The 21,268-nt window shown below is 29.9% G+C and overlaps 1 protein-coding gene across 25 annotated transcripts; it reads right to left on the bottom strand.

Annotated features, from left to right (window-relative positions):
* Positions 1 to 221: 221 nt before the first annotated feature.
* LOC110657474 (putative disease resistance protein RGA3) lies at positions 222 to 6,509 on the bottom strand. Of its 25 annotated transcripts, XM_058134966.1 has the most exons (8): positions 3,040 to 6,508; positions 2,664 to 2,774; positions 2,427 to 2,531; positions 2,229 to 2,283; positions 2,080 to 2,115; positions 1,910 to 1,998; positions 1,016 to 1,134; positions 222 to 944 (listed from the first exon to the last, which is right to left on the bottom strand). In XM_058134966.1, exon 1 carries the CDS (start codon positions 6,276 to 6,278, stop codon positions 3,063 to 3,065), a length of 3,216 nt encoding a protein of 1,071 aa, XP_057990949.1. In that variant the 5' UTR covers positions 6,279 to 6,508; the 3' UTR covers positions 222 to 944; positions 1,016 to 1,134; positions 1,910 to 1,998; positions 2,080 to 2,115; positions 2,229 to 2,283; positions 2,427 to 2,531; positions 2,664 to 2,774; positions 3,040 to 3,062. The 25 variants fall into 25 exon arrangements, with proteins under 25 accessions (XP_057990949.1, XP_057990935.1, XP_057990947.1 ...); XM_058134952.1 differs by adding an exon at positions 2,853 to 2,912 and having other exon boundaries at positions 1,016 to 2,115; positions 3,040 to 6,509; XM_058134964.1 differs by lacking the exon at positions 1,910 to 1,998 and adding an exon at positions 1,311 to 1,376 and having other exon boundaries at positions 2,080 to 2,283.
* Positions 6,510 to 21,268: the final 14,759 nt, after the last annotated feature.

Here is a 21,268-nt window from a genome sequence, read left to right as displayed (position 1 = left end):
ATTGCTGAACTATACCCCAATCGATTTCAGGCTTATTATTTCTTGTGAAGGCAGCTCAGATTTCACTCTTGGTTATCAATCTGGCAATGCTAATGGAACCGTAAATATGAACTTCATTTGGCTTGGAATCATGGATTTAAAAGATAATACAATCCTTTTGCGCCAGCCACTAATTTTTTCTATAATTTGAAGAACTAAATTAGTGCCTTCATAGAAATTCATTTAGATGAGAAAATAACAAATTAATTAAAAGGAAAAATCATTCATTTGTCTGAAAGGTTACAATCCCTATCCATGGGAAATATAAATTCTTTATATTTTACCACCAAATCATACTCAATGTCCAAATCCAAGTAGAGGAAGCTTCTTCCATGTCCCACAATGATAGATTTCAGTTGTTTTCCAACTATGTTCATAGTTATCTGCTATTTTGTATGCGACTTGACTCGGCCTAGGATCATGTCCAAACCATTTTGCAGTTGATGAAAATAGAAACAACCCTATGACAGAAGAATGCTTTCAAGCATGAAACTGCTTGCCACCAACAAGCCTTTTCTGTGGTGTTTAATTTTTTTTTTTTTCTCTAATAAGCATAATTTTATTAAGGGTGAAGAGAAGATATAAATTTGCAATCAAATCGCCATTTCTTGCCAGATACTAAATTGCACGTATGCTCCAGATATTCCATTAATACGGTTGTGCAAGCAATTGAGCAGCTCTTTCATGATTATGATCCTTAAATGTACTTGAACCAAATGTTTGCATCAGGCCTGGAGACAAGGACACACATTTGAAGTAATTATTCACTAGGCATTTCCCAATTTTATAGAAGAGCAAAGGATCGAAAACATGTGTCCAAATACTCCATACCTATAAGAAAACTCCATCTGATCAACTCTGTGCTAGAGGAGGTAATAACTCCTCCAAGGCGCATACTAATGCAACTGCAAAAAGAGCAGGAAGCATTAAGGTTGCTAGCTGCTGTAGGATAGATTTTATGATAAAATAAAAGTACCTTTCAATTATGGGTGAATGATCCATGCCATTATTCACACAGAATGTCCAATGCATAAACGATATAAACCAGGAGAGAACCAATGATGTAAAGTCATTGGGAATAGTGAACAATTGACCCTTAATGAAAAAAAAAAAAAAAAAATCTTGTCAGTTTACAAAGAAAACTAGGAATCATTTTTAATATGTTCAATGTGATTTCAAGACTATAACGATTTAAAGAAGTGGTGTGGTAACATACAAAATTTAAAGAAGAGAACAGAATGTACTTGACTCGCAAGAGAAAGAGTAATTACAACTATTTGAAAATGCAAGAATTGCTGTGATCGATGGATTATGGATGTGCATGTGCTTCTCTTTCACTACGCACAAAGAAAAACACAATAACCTTATTTCATATGAAAATGTTTATAAATCACATAAACACACAGACACAAGCATAAAATTAGTGTAACAATAAACTGAATAATTGAAACCCAGATCTCATATGAATCCAAAAGATGTCTTTTCCCATCTAAAAGGCTTTTGTAAAACTCCTGAGCAATGGTCATATTGTTTATGTGCCTATTGGAAAAGCAAATCAGTCCACCAGATGGGATGTCCCCATGCTCATTCAATGTTTTCAAATTAACATATTTGGACAAAAGAAATGAGATGAGCACCATGTATTTTTGCATGATTATAACATTTAAGGAAAAATAGATCAAGCTTCTTGCATTGAGTACCTTCCATATTTCTTTTCACAATATAAGGTTTAAATTTGGGGCAAATTCTTTACAATTTTTTGGAAGAAAATCGAGATAGTCATTTTTTTTCCTGAAAAACCAAATTAAATATCAGGGAAAGAGTTCATAACAAAAAACGAATCTTGGGTAAAAAACCCAGCACTGCTTACCACACAATTTGATGAAACGTGTGAATTAGATTGACAAAAAAATGCTGTTGAATGTCATTTTGCTTTCAGAACTAATGATTTTTCCACCTCTGCATTTAGCAGTACAAATATGTCGTTGATTTAATTTACAAAAGGAAAGAGGTGAAGAAAAGTTCATGGATGACAATGACCTTCATCACAATGATTCCCATCCTCCAGTTTACAAGCTGTTAATTGTTCAATGCAAAAAAAGAGCCCAAAAAAAAAAAATTAAGAAGCTAGAAATAAAACCTTGCAAATGAAATTAATTAACCATGGGAGACTGTCATAGTTAGCTAACCAATTGTCAACATCAAGGTCTACGACAACTGCTTTGAGGTGAGTTTGGGCGTCTCCTGGGGTAACGACATCAAATTCACAATGAACAACAAGATAACATTTAGAAATAGACACTGCGTTTCATTTTGAGAACAACAAATCATGCTTCAGCTAAAAATTTGAATATATGGAGGTTCATTTTATCAAGTGAGGCACTCACCAGCTTGCCAGTTTATGTTTAGAAAAACCAATTCTCTTGCAAAGTGTAGAAGCTAAAACTGCAAGGGATTATGGGACTTCTTCACAGTGGCAACTCCAGTTAAAACTAGAGAATCAAGAACACCAAATTAAAAAATTAAGTAGGAATTGTGGTCTTAAGTTTTCTAATCAAGAGTGAATACTTGCTGACAAGCAGGTAAGTGCGGAATAATTAAGGCAAGCTATTGATTTAACTTACAAAAGGAATGTGCAGAGTAGTACAAACTCGTAGATGAAGTTGATAAATGACAATGCCCTTCATCGAAATTTCATTTATGAAGCTACTCAATGAATTCCCATCCTAAAGCATCTGGACGACAGAGAGAAAAAAATGATACTGAAATTAATTAAAGTAATGAAATTACTAGATATTGTCATTGTCACACACCAATTGTTCAGCATCTATTAACAACTGCTTTGAGATTTAAGGGAGAATATTGCAAGGTATCTGTCAACCGGCAACATCAACATGAAAAAACACATGAAAATCCAAGAATTTAATGACAAAAACTAGCGTCTGCTTCTAAGATAGAGGAACAAAAAGATAATGCTTATTGAAGGGGACAAGGACACACCTCTCATTCTTCTGATCATTGTTTTAGCAGCCATCCAGTTGAATCCATGCATTGTCAATACTAATACTTGGGATGTGAGCAATCTTGGGCCAATCAGCACCCAAAATGTTTTTGCATCTTTCTGACAGTTGAGGACATTCTTCAATCCAGAGAGCTTCTATTGCGGTGAGGCTTTCCATCCACTCTGGTAAAGATTTCAAATTAGGACAACTTTCAATTGAGAGTTTGCGTAGAGTGGGAACATGCTGAAGTCCCTTTGGGAGGGACGCCAATTTGTTCAAATTTATCAATTGAAACTCCCGGAGGCTTCTAAGGTACTGCCACTGCATATCATCAGATAAATCGAGCTCCTCACAAGCCTTGACGACAAGACCCTCAAGGGAGGGTAGATGCCACAAATCCTCCGGCAGAACTTCTAGATCCTCAATTCCCTCGATATGCAGAATTGTCAATTGAGAGGGGGAAATCGAAGTACAAGAAGAGATAGATTGTGACACCGAAATCTTCATCTTCAGTATGTCCTCCAATGACTTCTTGCTGGCATTTATCAATCCCAAATGTTGGACAGATGGAATGAGAGGCAATGAAGTGAGTTTAGGGCAAGACCTGATTTCCAAATAAAAAAGACGGTGAAATTGAAGCAACTGAGGCGTGGATGTATCTCTCCTCCATCCCTTCAGATTTGGGCAATTTTCTAGCCAGAGTTTGTCTAAGGAAGGGAAGAATAATGCATTGTCGCAATTAATCCCACTCTCTATGAACTCCAGATCAGTCAAATCCTCAATCGTCAAACATTCAAGTGAAGGGAACTGATCCAACGGTGGAAAATGCTGGCATTTTTTACAGTTATCAATTCGAAGTTCCACCAAATTAGTAAGGGAAGAAATCCAGCTTGGAAACAAGAGTCTTCCGCACCCAAACACAATCAACCATTTTAGATTAAGGTGTGGCCGCAGCTCTTCTAATGACATTTCTTCATCATTTTCAACATCATCTGGACCACTATCACTATTATTATCATAGGGATCGCCCAATTTCCATGATAATCTCAAGGTTTGAAGGTGTTGCTTCTCTTTCAAATTGGCTGCCTTAAATTCGGATGTTGCATTTTTCACATACTGTAGATTCATGATTTCTAGATTTCCTCCCAGATTGTTCAAGTCACGTAATTCACCAAGTCCACCGCTATGTCTGGAGACACTGTTGTCTTTGGTCACCATGAATGCTGATAAATTCTTAAGGGAAGTTAGTTCACCAATCCCAAGTGGCATATGAGTCAAACTAACACATCCCTGAAGGTAAAGGTTCTGGAGATTGACCAACTTTTTAATGTGCTTAGGCAACTGTTTAAGCCTTTCACAGTTGGTTAGGTACAAAATTTGCAGGTTTTGGAGTTTAATAATGGAATCAGGAAGGATTTCAATGCATTCGTTATCAGAAAGATCGAGAAACCTTACGTGCTTCAATTTATCAATGGAACGTGGCACTTTCTTAATTCCCAAACCACGCAAATTTAATACCCTTACACGGCTTAATTTGGAAAAAATTTCACCACATTCTACTTCTTTAATGTCATGCTTTTTTGACCAATTAAATGATGTAAATGTTCTCACCTTTGACACATTAGGTAAGCAACTTGCAACATTTTGCCATGACTCAACATCAAAATCAATAGAAAAATGTCGAGTTTTTTTTTCAACACACTTTGCATCTGAACTTAATAAAATGATTTCATCCCCTGCTACTTGTGCGGCAAGATCATGCATTAAATCATGCATTTTACAACTCCATAAATTACCCAACTTATCCTTTTCTACTTCTTGAAAGAAGCACCTCCATGAAAGATCCTTAAAATATTTTAAACCTATATCTTGAATACTTTGTTCTGAATTTGATGATTTAATGAATCCTTGTGCCATCCAAAGGCTCACCAGATACGAAATGTTAATTTTATAATCTTTTGGATATAATCTACAATAAGCAAAGCAACACCTTAAATGAGAAGGTAGATAATTATAACTCAATCTGAGAGTTTGCATAATACTATTTCCCCCTTCATTCATATTTAGAAGCTCTTTTTCTTTAAAGTTTTGCCACTCATCTATTGTATTTTTAGAATACAATAAACGACCTATCACTCTTATGGCTAAAGGGACTCCAACACACTTTGCCACAATTTCTTTTCCAATTCTCTCATGGTCTAGGCTAATAACTTCCCCTTGTTTAAAGGCCATATTTGCAAATAAAGACCAAGAATCATCAATAAGTAGGCCTTGTAAATCATGTGTTTTTGTTGATCCTATCATTTCTGCAACATTTTTAAGACGTGTAGTCACTATTATTTTGCTTCCTCTTCTGCCTCCAACTAACAAATCTTTCAAGTGAAACCATTTTTCGGAATCCTCATTCCACAAATCATCCAAAACAAGTAAATATTTTTTTCCATTAATCTTCTCATGAAGAAGATCTTTCAAGGTATTCATTTCAAGATTTTTAGGCTTCTCACCATCAAGAGACTCCAAAATCTTTTCAACAATTATTTTTACATCAAAATTTTCAGAAATGCACACCCAAAGTTTGAGCTCAAAATTTGATTTCACCGTCTCATCATTATATGCAAATTGAGCAAGTGTTGTCTTTCCTAAGCCTCCAATACCCACAATGGAAATGATTGACACATTCTCCCCATGACTAGAGGACAGAAGAAAATCAATGATTTTCTTCTTATCATCTTCTCTACCAACAACTAATTGAGGTAAAGATGAGTGAGTTTGCTCTCTTTCCCCAATCATAGGAAATGTCTTCTCAGGGAGCTTATCTAAGTGAAACTTCTTATTTTCAGCAATCTCATCTAATTTACTTCTAACTTTCTGAATCTTATGAGCCATTTTAAGACCATGAGCAAATGAGTTTGAGCTTGAAAAGAACAAGCATACCTCCTTCACCATTTTGTTGCCAGTCATCATCTGCTTCAGTAAAACATCGGTGGAGAACTCATCTAATAAGTCATCAGCATCGTAAAATGCTTCTTTTAGTAAATCAACCCAAACTTTGACTTGTGGACTCTGTGAATACTGCTCCTCTGCATGAACAAGCACAGCTTGGACTGTTGAGACTATCATCCTGAGTTTCTCAAGCTCCTCATTGACATCCCGCCACAGCCTAGTCTCTTGACGAGCTTGAGAAGCCAGCTTATTAATGATTTCCACAGCCACGCCGGAGAGAATTGCATCAGTCATTGCTTTTCAAGTGGGTGGAAAGTAAAGGTAAGGAAGAATTGGTAAGTGTTTAAGGTTTGAAAAGGAGGATTATGAAGATGTCTCGTGGATGAAAATGGTATGGAATTGTTTATAACAAGGATTTAGGCTCTTGAAGGATGCTACTAATTTCTTTAAGAACAATCGTGTGGGGTCTTATGGAAAAAGGAGGAGAAAAAAAAAAGAGAGGAAACAGATGGAAACATATTGCCTAGACCCAGTCTATCATGGACTTAATGGAATTTATGTATTTAATAGAGATATCTTACCATATATTTTATATCTTGAAATCATGAAAAATCAGATTTAAGTAAGAAAAATTTGTACTGATTGCATGATTGTGCAATTTATGGTAGTGTAAGCCAAGGTCAATACCCAATTTGACAATTGTAATTAATTTTATTAATGAATATTTCAGAGAAGAAAAAGAATATGGGAGCCCACACGGTTTGTAATTAAAGTATAGAATATTTCAGCTTAAGAGAAGAAAAGGATGAAATAGATGTAATCCAATGCTTGGTTGGATAGGTAAACATGTGATGTCTACGTGTGGATCTATACCTAAAATTTAATATTTATAACTGAAATTGTTGATGCAAACAATGAATATTTCAGTTTAAGAGAAGGAAAAATAAATAAATAAATAAATAAATAAATAAAAGAAAACATAACCCACGAGGTTTGTAAGGTACTGCAAACGTGTGGATGCCATGAAGAAAAATCTTATACATACTGAATTACTTGTGGGAGAAGGAAAGAAATGTTAATATCTGAAAAGACAATGGAACAGTGGGTATAGTCCAGTGATAACTATGTATGGATTGGAGCTGAGGATAAAAGAAGGTTTCATAACTAGACTTTCTTTATCAGATAGTTTATGGTAACATATCAAAACTTATTCAAAGGTATATGTAGATTTCAAATCTAAACATTTTATATACGCATATATGCATGAAAAACTCTTATTTTTCATAGTTTATTAGCACAGGTAAACATTAGCTGAAGCAAGCCTACGAAATCAATGCCAAGAAAAGTCCAAGTGAACTTTGGAGTCATTAACACAATATCAAATTTCAAGAAGCAATTACCGAATGCCATCAGCCAAATAAGTCTTTGTAAGTGCTTGTTATGACATTTCAACATTGCATTATTGCGTCATCCAAGTGGCACTCATCTTTCACTATAAGTTCACTTTTCTTTGTCTGATGTTGAGATGTGACTGAATTTGCTTGTTAATTCAGGGACCATCTCTTGATTGAGAAGTTGAGTTTTCTAATACACACTAGGAAAAGGAAGCTAGACTGCCTCTTCTTGTAAGCTTCAATGACTTCTTCTCACGAGCTTGCTATGGTAAGTGAGATGGTAGTAGCTTTATGTGAAATATTATCTTAATTGAATTTTCTTTCTGAAATTATAGTCTAGTTGAAGTGATTTTTAAACAAAGTGATTCCTAGTTGGTTCCAATTTGTTTGATACTCTATTGTTAATGTACTCTGTTATTAAGAGGCAGATTGTTAATTTTAGCCATTTTGGGAGAAATTTCAGCTATTCAAAAAATTAATTATTTAATTTTTAAATTTTAAATTATATTATATTTTAGTTTTTATTTTTAAAAATTAATTATTTAGTTCCTAAATTTTGTACTACGTCACACTTTGATTCCTATAGTTTTAATATATAAAATAATTTAATCATTTGTCTATGAATGACATTGTTATAATATTAAAATTAAAGAGACTAAATAATTTATTTCTCAAAATTTGGAGACTAAATAAAAAGATGTAAAAAGTGTAAATGTTAAAAAAAAAAAAATAGAGGACCATTGAAGAGAGCATGTTTTATTTAAATTAAATTTGTAGCTATAACATCATGTAAAAATAGTATAACACTCAAAGACTTATGAGTTGGAATTGTGATTTATAATTGTGAGGTCTTTAAGTAACATTTAATGAAAAAAGAAAGCATTCATATAAATAATTTACATCAAATGAAATGTGAAAACCCATATACATTTATTATTTATTATTATTTTATTTTAATTAGCTAACAATAATTTAATATATTTATAAAATATATATATATATATATATATATTTTTTTTTATTAGATGGTCTGCTTATTTACTTTTAGATATATATATTATTTTTGAAATTAAATATATATCTACAATCTGAACAACCCAGTTCAATAATAACTCTTAGCCCATTCTACACCTAATAGAACTCTTGAAATATATATATATATACCCTAATCATCTCTTCTGCTAAACTTTGCTCTCAAAACCTGTTTGTCACCTCCTTCTTCTACCGAATACTCTCAACAGGTATTTTCTTTATTTATGTATATATATATATATATAAAAACATTTGAATCCTATCGACATTTGAATCCCTGTCGACGTCATTGTATTTGTTCCATCCAAGGTTTATATATATATATATATATATATATAATTCCCTGTTCATCCACGTCCTTGTACCCAGTCGACGCCGTTGAATCTGTTCCATCCAAGGTTTATATATATATATAATCTCCTGATCATCCACGTCCTTGTACCCTGTCGACGTCATTGTAACTGTTCCGTCCAAGGTTTATATATATATATATATATATTAAAATTATTTTATTTTATTATTATTTAATATTTTTCTTTTATATTTTGGGTATGTAGGAGATTCAAATATTTATTCTGTCAGCTGAAATTGTCTCTCTTTTATTGAATCTAGCTATTATTTTGGAGGTTCCAGGTGAGTGGTAATTATAGTACATGGCACCGTTTTTGTCCCTTTTAAAATTTCTTAGCATTAAGTTTGTTATTAAATGAAATTTTAAATCAATATTTTAACAATGATTTTATATGTGATTTTCTATAGTTTTATTTTATTATTAAATTTTATTTCGATTTTGATTAAATAATTGATTTTGCCAACTATCTCTGCATTAGACCCATTAGGATTCCGGGAACAGGCCTTTAATGTATTTATATTGATTGATATTTGACTATAAAATTTACCGATGTGTTACTGAATTGATTTGAGATTGATTTGATTTTATTGAATTGATTTGAGATTGATTTGATTTTATTGACTCTCTGAAACTATTGAAATACACTATTTGAATTACACTATTAGTTATTATTTGCTATCTGAAATTTTTTATTGATTTTGATTGATTTGTACAAATTGATTTTCTATTTTGAATTGGTACCTGTGCCCAGTATCTGTTTCTGTTATCTGGCCCCGCCGTGTGGACTATCACGGTATTAGGTTGCATTGTTGAGTCATGCATCATTGCAGTTTATGGTTTGCATTAGTATCATATGCATTGATATCTGTGAAGGAGGAGGAAAGTATCTGATATCTGGTAGCGCGCTTACCATCTGGCCTTTGGTGATGTGGGGTATCATCACCCTGGTGCACTGTACCATAAAATTTTTATTGAATGAATTTATTTTATATATATGTTTTATGAAATTATTTTATTAATGATTTTGACAGCATGAGCATGATTTTATTGAATAGAAAATTTATTGTGAAATTAATCAAGCGTCTGCCTGTTCCTATTCCGTTGTGTGCTATAATTATCATTCACTGAGCATTTAGCTCAAACCACGTTTTCTCTGTCTGTTATCTGTTTCAGATCAGTAGAATTCTGCAGCTGATCCAAATATTCAGTCCATTTTCTGGAGAGGGACAACTTTGATTTGTTCTCATGGTATGCCCGAATTCATGTTTTCTCGGGCTAATAATTAGTTTAGTTTATTGAACAGTTTAAGTTTTTATTGAAATCTGTAGAGACTCCGCAGTTTACTTATGGGATATTTATGATGTTATTCAGCATTTTGTTTATTTGGATTTTGTCTATTTTTGGGATTAGTAAGTAACAATATATTTATTCAAGATATTCTGCTAAGGCTTGCATGATTTAAGAATACTTAAATTATGCGCCGGTCACGGTTTAGAATTTTGGGTCGTGACATGAAATTACTATTTAAAATACTTATTATTGCTCTAAATCATGTCCTATACTTGACTTATTGCAGCGAGTAAATATTTCTGCATTATTTCTTTAAAGGGCAACCGTGTGGGAACATATGGTAATATTGGTTTGTTTGTTTGTTTCTTGTGATTAATACTTGAAATTAATATATTAATAGATTTCAACTGTTAAATATCTTTCTCTGATGATAATAATGATTTCGACATTCTCCACTACAGAAATGTGAACATTAGCTGAAAGTCCATATTAGATTTTAATGGCAAAGAAAAGCCATAATAAACTTTCAAGTTATTGACACAAAATAGTAATTTTTTGATGAACTTTCCTCGCCATTTTCATTAGATATTTTGAAGAAATGTTAAATTTTGAGGCTTTGATTCAAAATTCTCTATGTTACTTTTTAATTATATTTTATCATTTATAATTTTAAAGATGATTTATATATAATTAAACTAAAATTTATTGATATAAAAAAAAATCTTCTTATTAGTTCAATCAATGAATGAATGTGAACAAACAACAAGTATAAAAAAGAAAAATAAACAAACAATAAGTTAAAAAAGAAAAATTAAGTCCATAAATTGTTCTTTAAAAGATTCATTCTATTATCACCAAAAAATTGGGTGGTTGTAAATAAGTCAAGGTCAATAGTATTATTTGATCTTCCCTATAGGAAAAATTCCTTGCAACTTCTTAGAATTGTGGACTCCACTGAATTATTCAAGTTGGTTTCAATATGTAAATATAATTAGCAAATTTAAATTTGATTATATAAAAGTTAAAAGATAGCAAATTTATAGCTATATATATATGCTTTGTAAGTGTTTGCCGAGCAATCATATATAGAGGCGTAAGAAAATGCTATAGAAATATTAAAATGAGGATAAAGAAGGTTTCATAATTAGACTTTTTTTTTTATCAAATAGATCATCCTAACATGTTAAAACTTATTTAAAAGTATAGATTTCAAATCTATGCATAAAAAATTCTTAATTTCACAGTTTATTAGCACATGTAAACATTGGCTGAAAGCAAACATAGGAATCTAATGCCAAATAAAAGTCCTAATAAATTTTGGAGCTGTTGACACAAAATGTCAATTTTCTTGATGGGTTTCCCTAAATATCTTCATTAAACATTTTTAATGAAATGAAAGTAAAAGGAAAAAAAAGGCATGGTTGTAACTAAGTCAAGGTCAATACTCAATTTTGAGAAATTAAATTGCTTTTGCTTTGTAAGGTAATGAAATTGTTGATGTAATTAATGAATATTTTAGTTTAAGAGAAGAAATAAAAAAAAATTAAAAGATATTTTAATTTCATTTTTACAGGAGTTGAGATGTATTAGGAGACATTTACAAAAAAAAAAAAAAAAAACATGAGCCCTATTCAAGGTTTGTAAGGAACTACAAAATCGTGTGGATCCCATGAAGTGACAGAATGTATAGACTTTGTAGCACTCTTGTCCTAGACTTGAATTATTGCAGGGAGTAAATAAATTGACTTAGGATATTTTTTATTGTATTAGAGACAAATATATATATATATATAAAGGAAATTTATAATTTGATTCAAGAGTTCTATCCATATTTTTATTTTATATTACACTTTAGCCTTTAAATTTTAAAAAATTAATTATATAGTCCCTAAATTTTATACTATATTACGTTTTAATTCATATTTTTTAAAATTAATTATTTAGTCTCCAAATTTTACACTACATTGCACTTTAATCTCTATAATTTTAATATATAGAATAATTTAGTTCTCTATCAATGGATGAAATTGTTGTAATATTAAAATTATAGGGACTAAATAATTCATTTCTTAAAATCTAGGGACTAAAGTATAATATAGTGCAAAACTCATATATTAAATAATTAATTTCTTAAAATTCAAGGACTAGAATATCATATAAGGCAAAGTCTTGGGGTCAAATTGTAAATTCCCCTTTCGTGAATTCGGTGGCTTGAAACAATTTGCCTAGACCCAGTCTGTCATGGATTCAATGGAATTTATGTATTCAATAAAGAGTTATCACCATACATTTTGTATGCTGAATTCATGAGAAATCAAATTTAAGTAAGAAAAATTCATATTGATTGTATGGTTGTGTAATTTATGGTAGTGTAAGTCAAGGTCAATACCCAATTTGACAATTGTAATTAATTTTATTAATGAATATTTCAGAGAAGAAAAAGAATTGGAGAGCCACACGGTTTGTAATTAAGGTATAGAATATTTGAGCTTAAGAGAAGAAAAGGATGAAATAGATGTAATCCAATGCTTGGTTGGGTAGGTATACATGTGATGTCTACATGTGGATCTATACCTAAAATTCAATATTTATAACTGAAATTGTTGATGCATTCAATGAATATTTCAGTTTAAGGGAAGGAAGAAAAAAAATAAAATAAAAGGAAACATAACCCACAAGGCAAAAATCTAATACATACTGAATTACCTGTGGGAGAAGGAAAGAAATGTTAATATCTGAAAGGACAATGCAACAGTGGGCATAGTCGAGTGATAACTATGTATAGATTGGAGCTGAGGATAAAAGAAGGAAGGTTTCATAACTAGACTTTCTTTATCAGATAGTTTATGGTAACATATCAAAACTTATTCAAAGGTATATATAGATTTCGGATCTAAACATTTTATATACACATATATACATGAAAAACTCTTATTTTCATAGTTTATTAGCACAGGTAAACATTAGCTGAAGCAAGCCTTCGAAATCAATGCCAAAGAAAAGTCCAAGTGAACTTTGGAGTCATTAACACAAAATATCAAATTTCAAGAACTAATTACCGAATGCCATCAGCCAAATAGGTCTTTGTAAGTGCTTGTTATGACATTTCAACCTTGCATTATTGCGTCCTCCAAGTGGCACTCATCTTTCACTGTAATTTCTTTATCTGATGTTGAGATGTGACTGAATTTGCGTATTAATTCTGGGACTATCTGTTGAATTTTCTGATGCAAACTAGGAAAAGGAAGCTAGGCTGCTTCCTCTTGCAAGCTTCAATGACTTCTTCTCCCGTGCTTGCTATGGTAAGTGAGATGGTAGTAGCTTTATGTGAAATATTATCTTAATTGAATTTTCTTTTAAAATTACAGTGTAGCTAAGGTGATTTTAAACAAAGTGATTCCTGGTTGGTTCCAATTTGTTTGATACTCTATTATTAATGTAGTCTGCTATTAAGAAGCAGATTATAAATTTCAGCCATTTTGCGAGAAATCTCAGCCATTTAAAAAATTAATTCTTTAACTTCTAAATATTAAATTATATTATATTTTAGTTTTTATTTTTAAAAATTAATTATTTGGTTCTTACATCACACTTTAATCCCTATAATTTTAATATATAAAATAATTTTATCATTTTATCTATGAATGAAATTGTTGTAATATTAAAATTATAGAGACTAAATTATTCTATATATATATATTAAAATTAAAGAGATTAAATAATTCATTTCTTAAAATTTAAAGACTAAATAAGAATACATAAAAAAATGTAAATATTAAAAAAAAAATAGAGGACCACTGAAGAGAGCATGTTTTCTTTAAATTAAATTTGTAGCTATAACATCATGTAAAAATAGTATAATCCCTCAAAGACATATGAGTTGGAATTGTGATTTATAATTATGAGGTGTTGAAGTAACATTTAATGAAAAAAGAAAGCATTCGTATAAATAATTTACATCAAATGAAATTACTAATTGAACATTAGGAAAATAATTGAACGTTAGGAAAAATAATGGATATTTAGGATGTATACAATAATGGATACAATAATTAAAATAGATACAATAATTGATAGGATGTATACAACTTTTTTTTATATAATTTAAGACAATGAGTTTATAATTTTTTTTTAATTTACATTTCTCACTATTTTTTTTATATTGAAATTCTAGTATGTGGATATTCCTAACCTTTTTATTTTATTTGTAAGGGCTTGATATGACATTTCAACATTGTATTATTTGCGTTCTCCAAGATATACTCATCTTTCGCTAGTAAGTTCATTTTTCCTTTTTTTGATGTTGAGATGTTACTTTTAGATTTATTGAAGAAGAGATAGATAATTAGCTATGCGGGGCTTTGGCCTAGAAAGCTGGTTGATAGTTGAACAAAGGATAGTATCACTACAAGATTTTTTCATATTACAAATGAATTTTTTTTATTAATTTGAAATATAGAAAAATCTATTTATAAAATTATTTACAAAAAAATTACAAATGAAACAGAATAAGTTTATATAATCCTTATTTATATTTTTTCACCGATAAATTTAAAATCCATTTGTAAGTACAAATGAATTTACAAACGAAATTTTTATTCGTGTTACCAATGGATTGTCAATCTATTTATATTTTATAATAAAAATAAAAAATAATAATTTTAAATTTGTTGGTGCTTTACAAATGAATTTTAAGTCCATTTGTAAGCCTATTTGTATTTTCAAAAAAGAAATAAATAAAATTAGTTAAAAAATAGTAAATAATAATAATTTATTATAAAAATAATAATAATAATAATAATAATAATAATAATAATAATTCATTAAAAACTTTTTATCAATCTGGCAATGCTAATGGAACCATAAATATGAACTTCATTTGGGTTGGAATCATGCATTGAAAGATAATATAGAAATAATATATTAAAAAATAATAATGTATTTACAAAATACAGTTGCAATTATCTATGTTTTTATTGATTGTTATTGACAATTTAAAAGTACAAGATATGAAAATATTTTATAATTTATGGGTTGCCATTGCTATGGAGTTCTTAATTTGTAGGAAAACCGTGTGGGCTCCTCATATGGTGATGTTATTGATACATACATTTTGCATAGTCATTTAGATTTAATTTCATGGCCATTTTATTTGATTGTTAGTCACTTTTAGCTAATTTCATTAGTTATTTAGATAGTTTTTCATTATTGTCAATTTTTGGATTAATCTGTAATTTTACTTTGTTTTTTTAGGTAAAATGGTGGTTTTGAGGGACTAAAAAGAAATTTTGCCATTGAGGAGTGATTTCTACAGCCAAAGATGTCAAAAACAAGTTTCAAAGTTGAAGTATGCATTGGTCAAATTGCGCATAACTTGCCGCATAAGTTGTGCAGTTCTGCACAGGGAGAAGAAACAAATTCCCAAACCTGCCGAAATCTGCATAAGTTACTGCATAACTTATGCAGATTCATGCCTTGCTTATGCAACCTCATGGAAAACTGCATAACTTATGCAGTCTTGCACCCTACTCATGCAGCTTCGCACAGAGAGCCCAGGAACCAGCCGAAAACTGCATAAGGAACTGTATAACTTATACAGTCCACTTATGCAGTCCCATAAAGTCTTTATAATGAGCTAGCAGAAGATTCCCTCATAAAACACACCTCAAACACACCATTTGAGGGCTGCTTGTCAGAGAAAAAGATATAAATAGGCCATTATCCTATTTTAGAGAGAGAAAAAAAAGAAAAAGAAAAGGAGCAGCAGCTGAAGAGTCAAAAAAGGGAGCTAAAACTTCACCCCCTCCAATTTCCAGACAGATTTGGAGTTTTCTTTCCTTTCTTGCATATTTTCTACCTTTCTTGTATTGGGTTTCTTAGTTCTTAGCTTAGATTAAAGATTTATTTCCATATTAACTCAGAATTTCTTGTAAATATTATGGATAGTGAGTAGTTTTCATTAGATTCTGGAGTTGGGATGTAATATTTGAGATATTTTATGGGTTTTGATTGGGTAATCCATATTTTGTGGTTTTAATGAGTTTTATTCATTTCTTGTGTGCTCAATGACATGCTTAGTGTAGGATCCCATTAAGTATTGTTCTTAATCCATGGTTGAAGCACAAAAAGGAGAAAGCCTTGTGATAGATAATCAAGAAATTGGACTTAATTAACTTAGATCTAGAAATAGACTAAGGATTAAGAGGATTTACAGATTAATTAAGGAACTTAATGGGTCTTGATTAACTTTAACTCTACGAAAGTAGGATTAGATTGATTAAGGCACTCTTTGTCCCACTCGAAAGGGTATTCAAAGGATTTAAGAATTAATCTCCTTAAAACCCGTAAGTTCCACAAGATTGGATAACCAATTTAAAAATCCCAAAATAGCTTGAATATGAACTCCCAAACTCCGGAATCGCCTTTTTATCATTGTTAATTTCTAATTGAATTTAATTACTTGCCATTTTAAATCTTGCCATATTTCAATTTGCTTATTTTAATTTGATGCAAATTTAGTTAAATCACTACATTGTTGAATAGATTATTAATTTTACACACATAGAATTCACACTTCAATATCTATCAATTTATTACTTTAATTTTAAAAATAGTTCAAATTAGTTAGAATTTTTATATCAAAAATTCAATCATTAATACAACTCCTCGTGGGAACGATATTTTTTCTATATTATTTGTACGACCCGTGCACTTGCGGTTGGGCCACATCAGCTATACATGGACGGAGTTGTCTCTTTGGCAGGAAATGCTCATTAACGAATTTCATTAAGGAATATACTGAAGAAAAATAAAATTAAATTGTGAGCCAATGAGGATACTATGGAGGTATTTAATTTAGCTGTTGAATGCAACTGATAGCTGATAGACATTCAAATAATTAAACTTAGGTGTTTGATTAAATTTTTAAAAATATAATAATTAGCTGATAGACAATTGATAGGATTATTATCGGTTGTTGTTTATATAAGTTCTAATTATAAAGCTGTTGATGAATAGTTGTATAATTTTTTTCATTGTTTGACAAAAATAACCTTTACCCATTCATCCAATGAAACTTATGGCGTTATCCAAATCTTTAGATATTAAAAAAATTATTATATTTTTGGAATGAGTTAAATGCTACATACTTCAAATATAATTTATTAACATAAAAAATTATTTGTATTTGATACTTTGAAGACTGCAACCTGTGAATCCACAATAATAATTTTAATTTTTTCAATTAATGTTATTTACTAATATTTAAAGTTAAATTATATATATTTTAAGTACATTTAAATAATGAATTATTTTATAATTATATTTTTTATTCTTGTGATATATATATTTATTTATATAATAAATAATATGATATAATAAATCAATAATTATATGTTTATTTTAATAATAAATAAATAATATGATATAACAAATTAATAATTATATGTTTATTTTACTAATAAAAAAAGTATATGTTATAATAAAATAGTAATAATAATAATAATAATAATTTATTTTAATAATAAAATAAAAATATTTTATATACGCTTTTAGTCATTTTACTCATTAACGGTAATAATTAAACATAGTTTTATCAAATATTTAATATAATTAGTTACTATCAACTATCAATTATCAGCTAACAATAACAGCTATCAGCTATCAGTTATTAGCGACTTCTAATAGTTAAACTAAATAGGCCCTTAATCGGTCATATATGTGATCTACTACTTTTTTAAGAATTGTTTGGCATCAATTTTCTGGTAAATTTAGGAAATTTAGTTAATGAGTGTATTGGTATCTCATTACATTAATTTAAAATTTAATATTTTTATGAGCATATAAAATTAGTAAAAATCAATAATTATATTTATAATTTTATTATATTTTTCAGTTTTTATTTAATTTTTAAAAAATTTTTGCTGTTCAAAATTATGACCAAGTAATTGATATAACGTTAATTATGGAAATAGGCTCTATTATTTTATCTCTAATACATAAAGAGGTCCATAAATTGTTTTTTAAAAAACTCATGGACATCTTCATTAAAATTTTTTAATGAAATGAAAGTAAACAAGAAATGTAAGGTTGTGAGTAAATTGCTTTTAATGCAATATCTATCAATGACCTATATGTGAAGAGTTAGGCTAGGTGGAGGAATTTATGCATTAAAAGAAATTTTGAGGTGAAGCAAGATTTATTTTCTAAGCTTGTTTAATCTGCTACTTCATAAAAATGATTCAACAACCACTCGCGTTTGTTTGTATATATATTTTTTAATTTTTCCAATTCACTCAGCTTTGTATCTCTATAGGACCTTCAAGATTAAATACTTCAACAATTTAAATTTCATCTATTGGCTAAGCTCAACTAGGGGACTAGTGTCTTGCACTAGTGTCTTGTTTACGACCTTATACCTAAATTATGTTTGCTAAAAATAGGTAAAATTTATGTATTTAAATATAACAATAATCTAAGCCTTATTTCTTCAAGGGTAAGAGAAATATAATTAAAATTTTATTCTCGAATATTGCTTTGTGATTTTCTTTTTGGCTGTATATATGAAATTCTAGTTAATTGAATGATATATGAAATTCTTGAAAGTGGACTTATTATAGTTGGTGTATATGTAATCATTCTAGAATTGGAGTCAAATATCTATTTTATTATTATTAAATCAACTTTGGCTGTGAGGTTGGAATTGAGGTTGATTAAATGATGCACTACCATATTTGTAATTTAGAAATTATGAAGTGGTAGGTCGAACCATATGCTAATATTTAAGGTATTCTTTGTGATGCTAAAGGGGAAAAGTAAAATAAAATGAGTTAGAGAATGGATTTTATCTATCTATCTATCTATGCATTATTATTATTATTATTATTATTATTATTATTATTATTATTATTATTATTATTATTATTATTATTATTATTATGTGTGTGTGAAACTTTGGATGGGCACTTATCTCAATTGAAAATTATTTGTTGAAATTTGTGTTTGAACAAGGGAAATGTCCATTTTACAACAAGGAAGATGTTGCTGAATTTTTGACAAGAATTGGAAATGGTTAAAATTTTTTTAGTAGAATTGATAATTAGAAAGTATAAAGTAGAAATGTCAATTATAAGAGATTTAAGAGTTACGTAAACCTGATTCTTCATAGGAGGTACGTAAGCAGTTTTCAAGCGCAGTATAGATTAAGTAACTTTACTTTCTTCCTTTCCAAATTTTTTTTTCTTTTGTTCTTTCCATTTTCTCATTGAGTCGAAATTTGGGACTCTATTCGCTTCTGCACTTTATCTTCTAGTAATTTTTGTTATTAAGAGAGAGTCTTTACTATCCTTTATATGCTTAGTGTTTAATTTAATTTATTTTATTTAAATTAATTTTTCAAATAAAATTTATATTATTCAATAAAATGTGTATATATGTGTGTGTGTGTGTGTGAGAGAGAGTCTCTGTGTGTGTGTCAATTTCTCTGATTCTCCTTGAGCAGTTATGTATATGTATGCAACTTTGAGTCCTGAAATAGTTTGGTTATTTTGATGTTGTATGTTAGTTGAGAAATTGTATGCTCTGGGCATGTCCTTATGTTCAATTAATTTATTTGTAGGAGAATATTGTAATTTTAGTTTCAGGTTACATCTATCGTGTTTACTGGATTTTTTTTTGGGTGTGACAAAGGGTCTGGAGATTGATCAACTTTTTAATGTGCTTAGGCAACTGCTTAAGCCTTTCATAGTTGATTAGGTACAAAGTTTGTAGGTTTTGGAGTTTAATAATGGAATCAGGAAGGATTTCAATGCCTTCATTACCAGAAAGATTGAGAAACCTTATGTGCTTCAATTTATCAATGGAAATCACCCAAATTTAATACTCTTACATGACTTACTTTAGGAAAAATTTCATCACATTCTACTTCTTGAATATCATGCTTTTTGACCAATTAAAAGATGTAAATGTTCTCACCTTTGACACATTAAGTAAGTAACTTGCAACTTTTTGCCATGACTCAACTTCAACATCAATTGATAAATGTCAAGTTTTTTTTTTTTTTGCAACACGCTTTGCATCTGAATTTAATAAAATGATTTCATCTCCTGCTATTTGCATGGCAAGATCACGCATCAAATCATGTATTTTATAACTCCATAAATTGCTTGACAAATCTTCTTCTACTTCTTGAAAGAAGGATCTCTATGAAAAATCCTTGAAATATTTTAAACCTATATCTTGAAGATTTTATTCTGAATTTGATGATTTAATAAATCCTTGTGACATCCAAAGGCTCACCAAATATGGGATGTTGGTTTTATAATCTTTTGGATATAAACTACAATAAGCGAAGCAACACTTAAAATAAGAAAGTAGATAATTATAACACAATATGAGAGTTTATATAATACTATTCTCCTCTTCTTTCAAATTTGGAAGCTCTTTTTCTTTAAAGTTTTGCCAATCATGTATTGCATTTTTAGAATACAATAAACGACCTATTACTCTTATGGCTAAAGGGACTCCAACACATTTTGCCACAATTTCTTTTCCAATTCTCTTATGGTCTAGGCTAATAAATTCCCCTTGTTTAAAAGCCATATTTGCAAATAAAGACCATGAATCATCAACAAGTAGGCCTTGTAAGTCATGTGTTTTTGTTGATCCTATCATATCTACAACATTTGTAAGACGTGTGGTCACTATTATTTTGCTTCCTTTTCCACTTTCAACTAACAAAAGTGAAACCATTTTTCGGAATCCTTATTCCATAAATCATCCAAAACAAGTAAATATTTTTTTCTATTAATTTTCTCATGAAGACGATCTTTCAAGTATTCATTTCAAGATTTTTAGGTTTCTCATCATCAAGAGACTCCAAAATCTTTTCATCAATTATTTTTACATCAAAATTTTCAGAAATGCACACCCAAATTTTGAGCTCAAAATTTGATTTCACCGTCGCATCATTATATGCTAGTTGAGCAAGTGTTGTCTTTCCTAAGCCTCTAATACCCACAATGGAAATGATTGACACATCCTCCCCATGACTAGAAGACAGAAGAAAATCAATGATTTTCTTTTTATCAGCTTCTCTACCAACAACTACTTGAGGTAAAGATGAGTGAGTTTGCTTTCTTTCCCCAATCATAGGAAATGTCTTCTCAGGGAGCTTATCTAAGTGAAATTTCTTAGTTGCAGCTGTCACGACCCAAAAT

The sequence above is a fragment of the Hevea brasiliensis genome, chromosome 14, assembly GCF_030052815.1.
Source record: "Hevea brasiliensis isolate MT/VB/25A 57/8 chromosome 14, ASM3005281v1, whole genome shotgun sequence".
Taxonomy (NCBI): Eukaryota; Viridiplantae; Streptophyta; class Magnoliopsida; order Malpighiales; family Euphorbiaceae; genus Hevea; species Hevea brasiliensis.
Note: the sequence above shows the minus strand (reverse complement) of the source record. Positions and strands in the feature narration are given on the sequence as shown.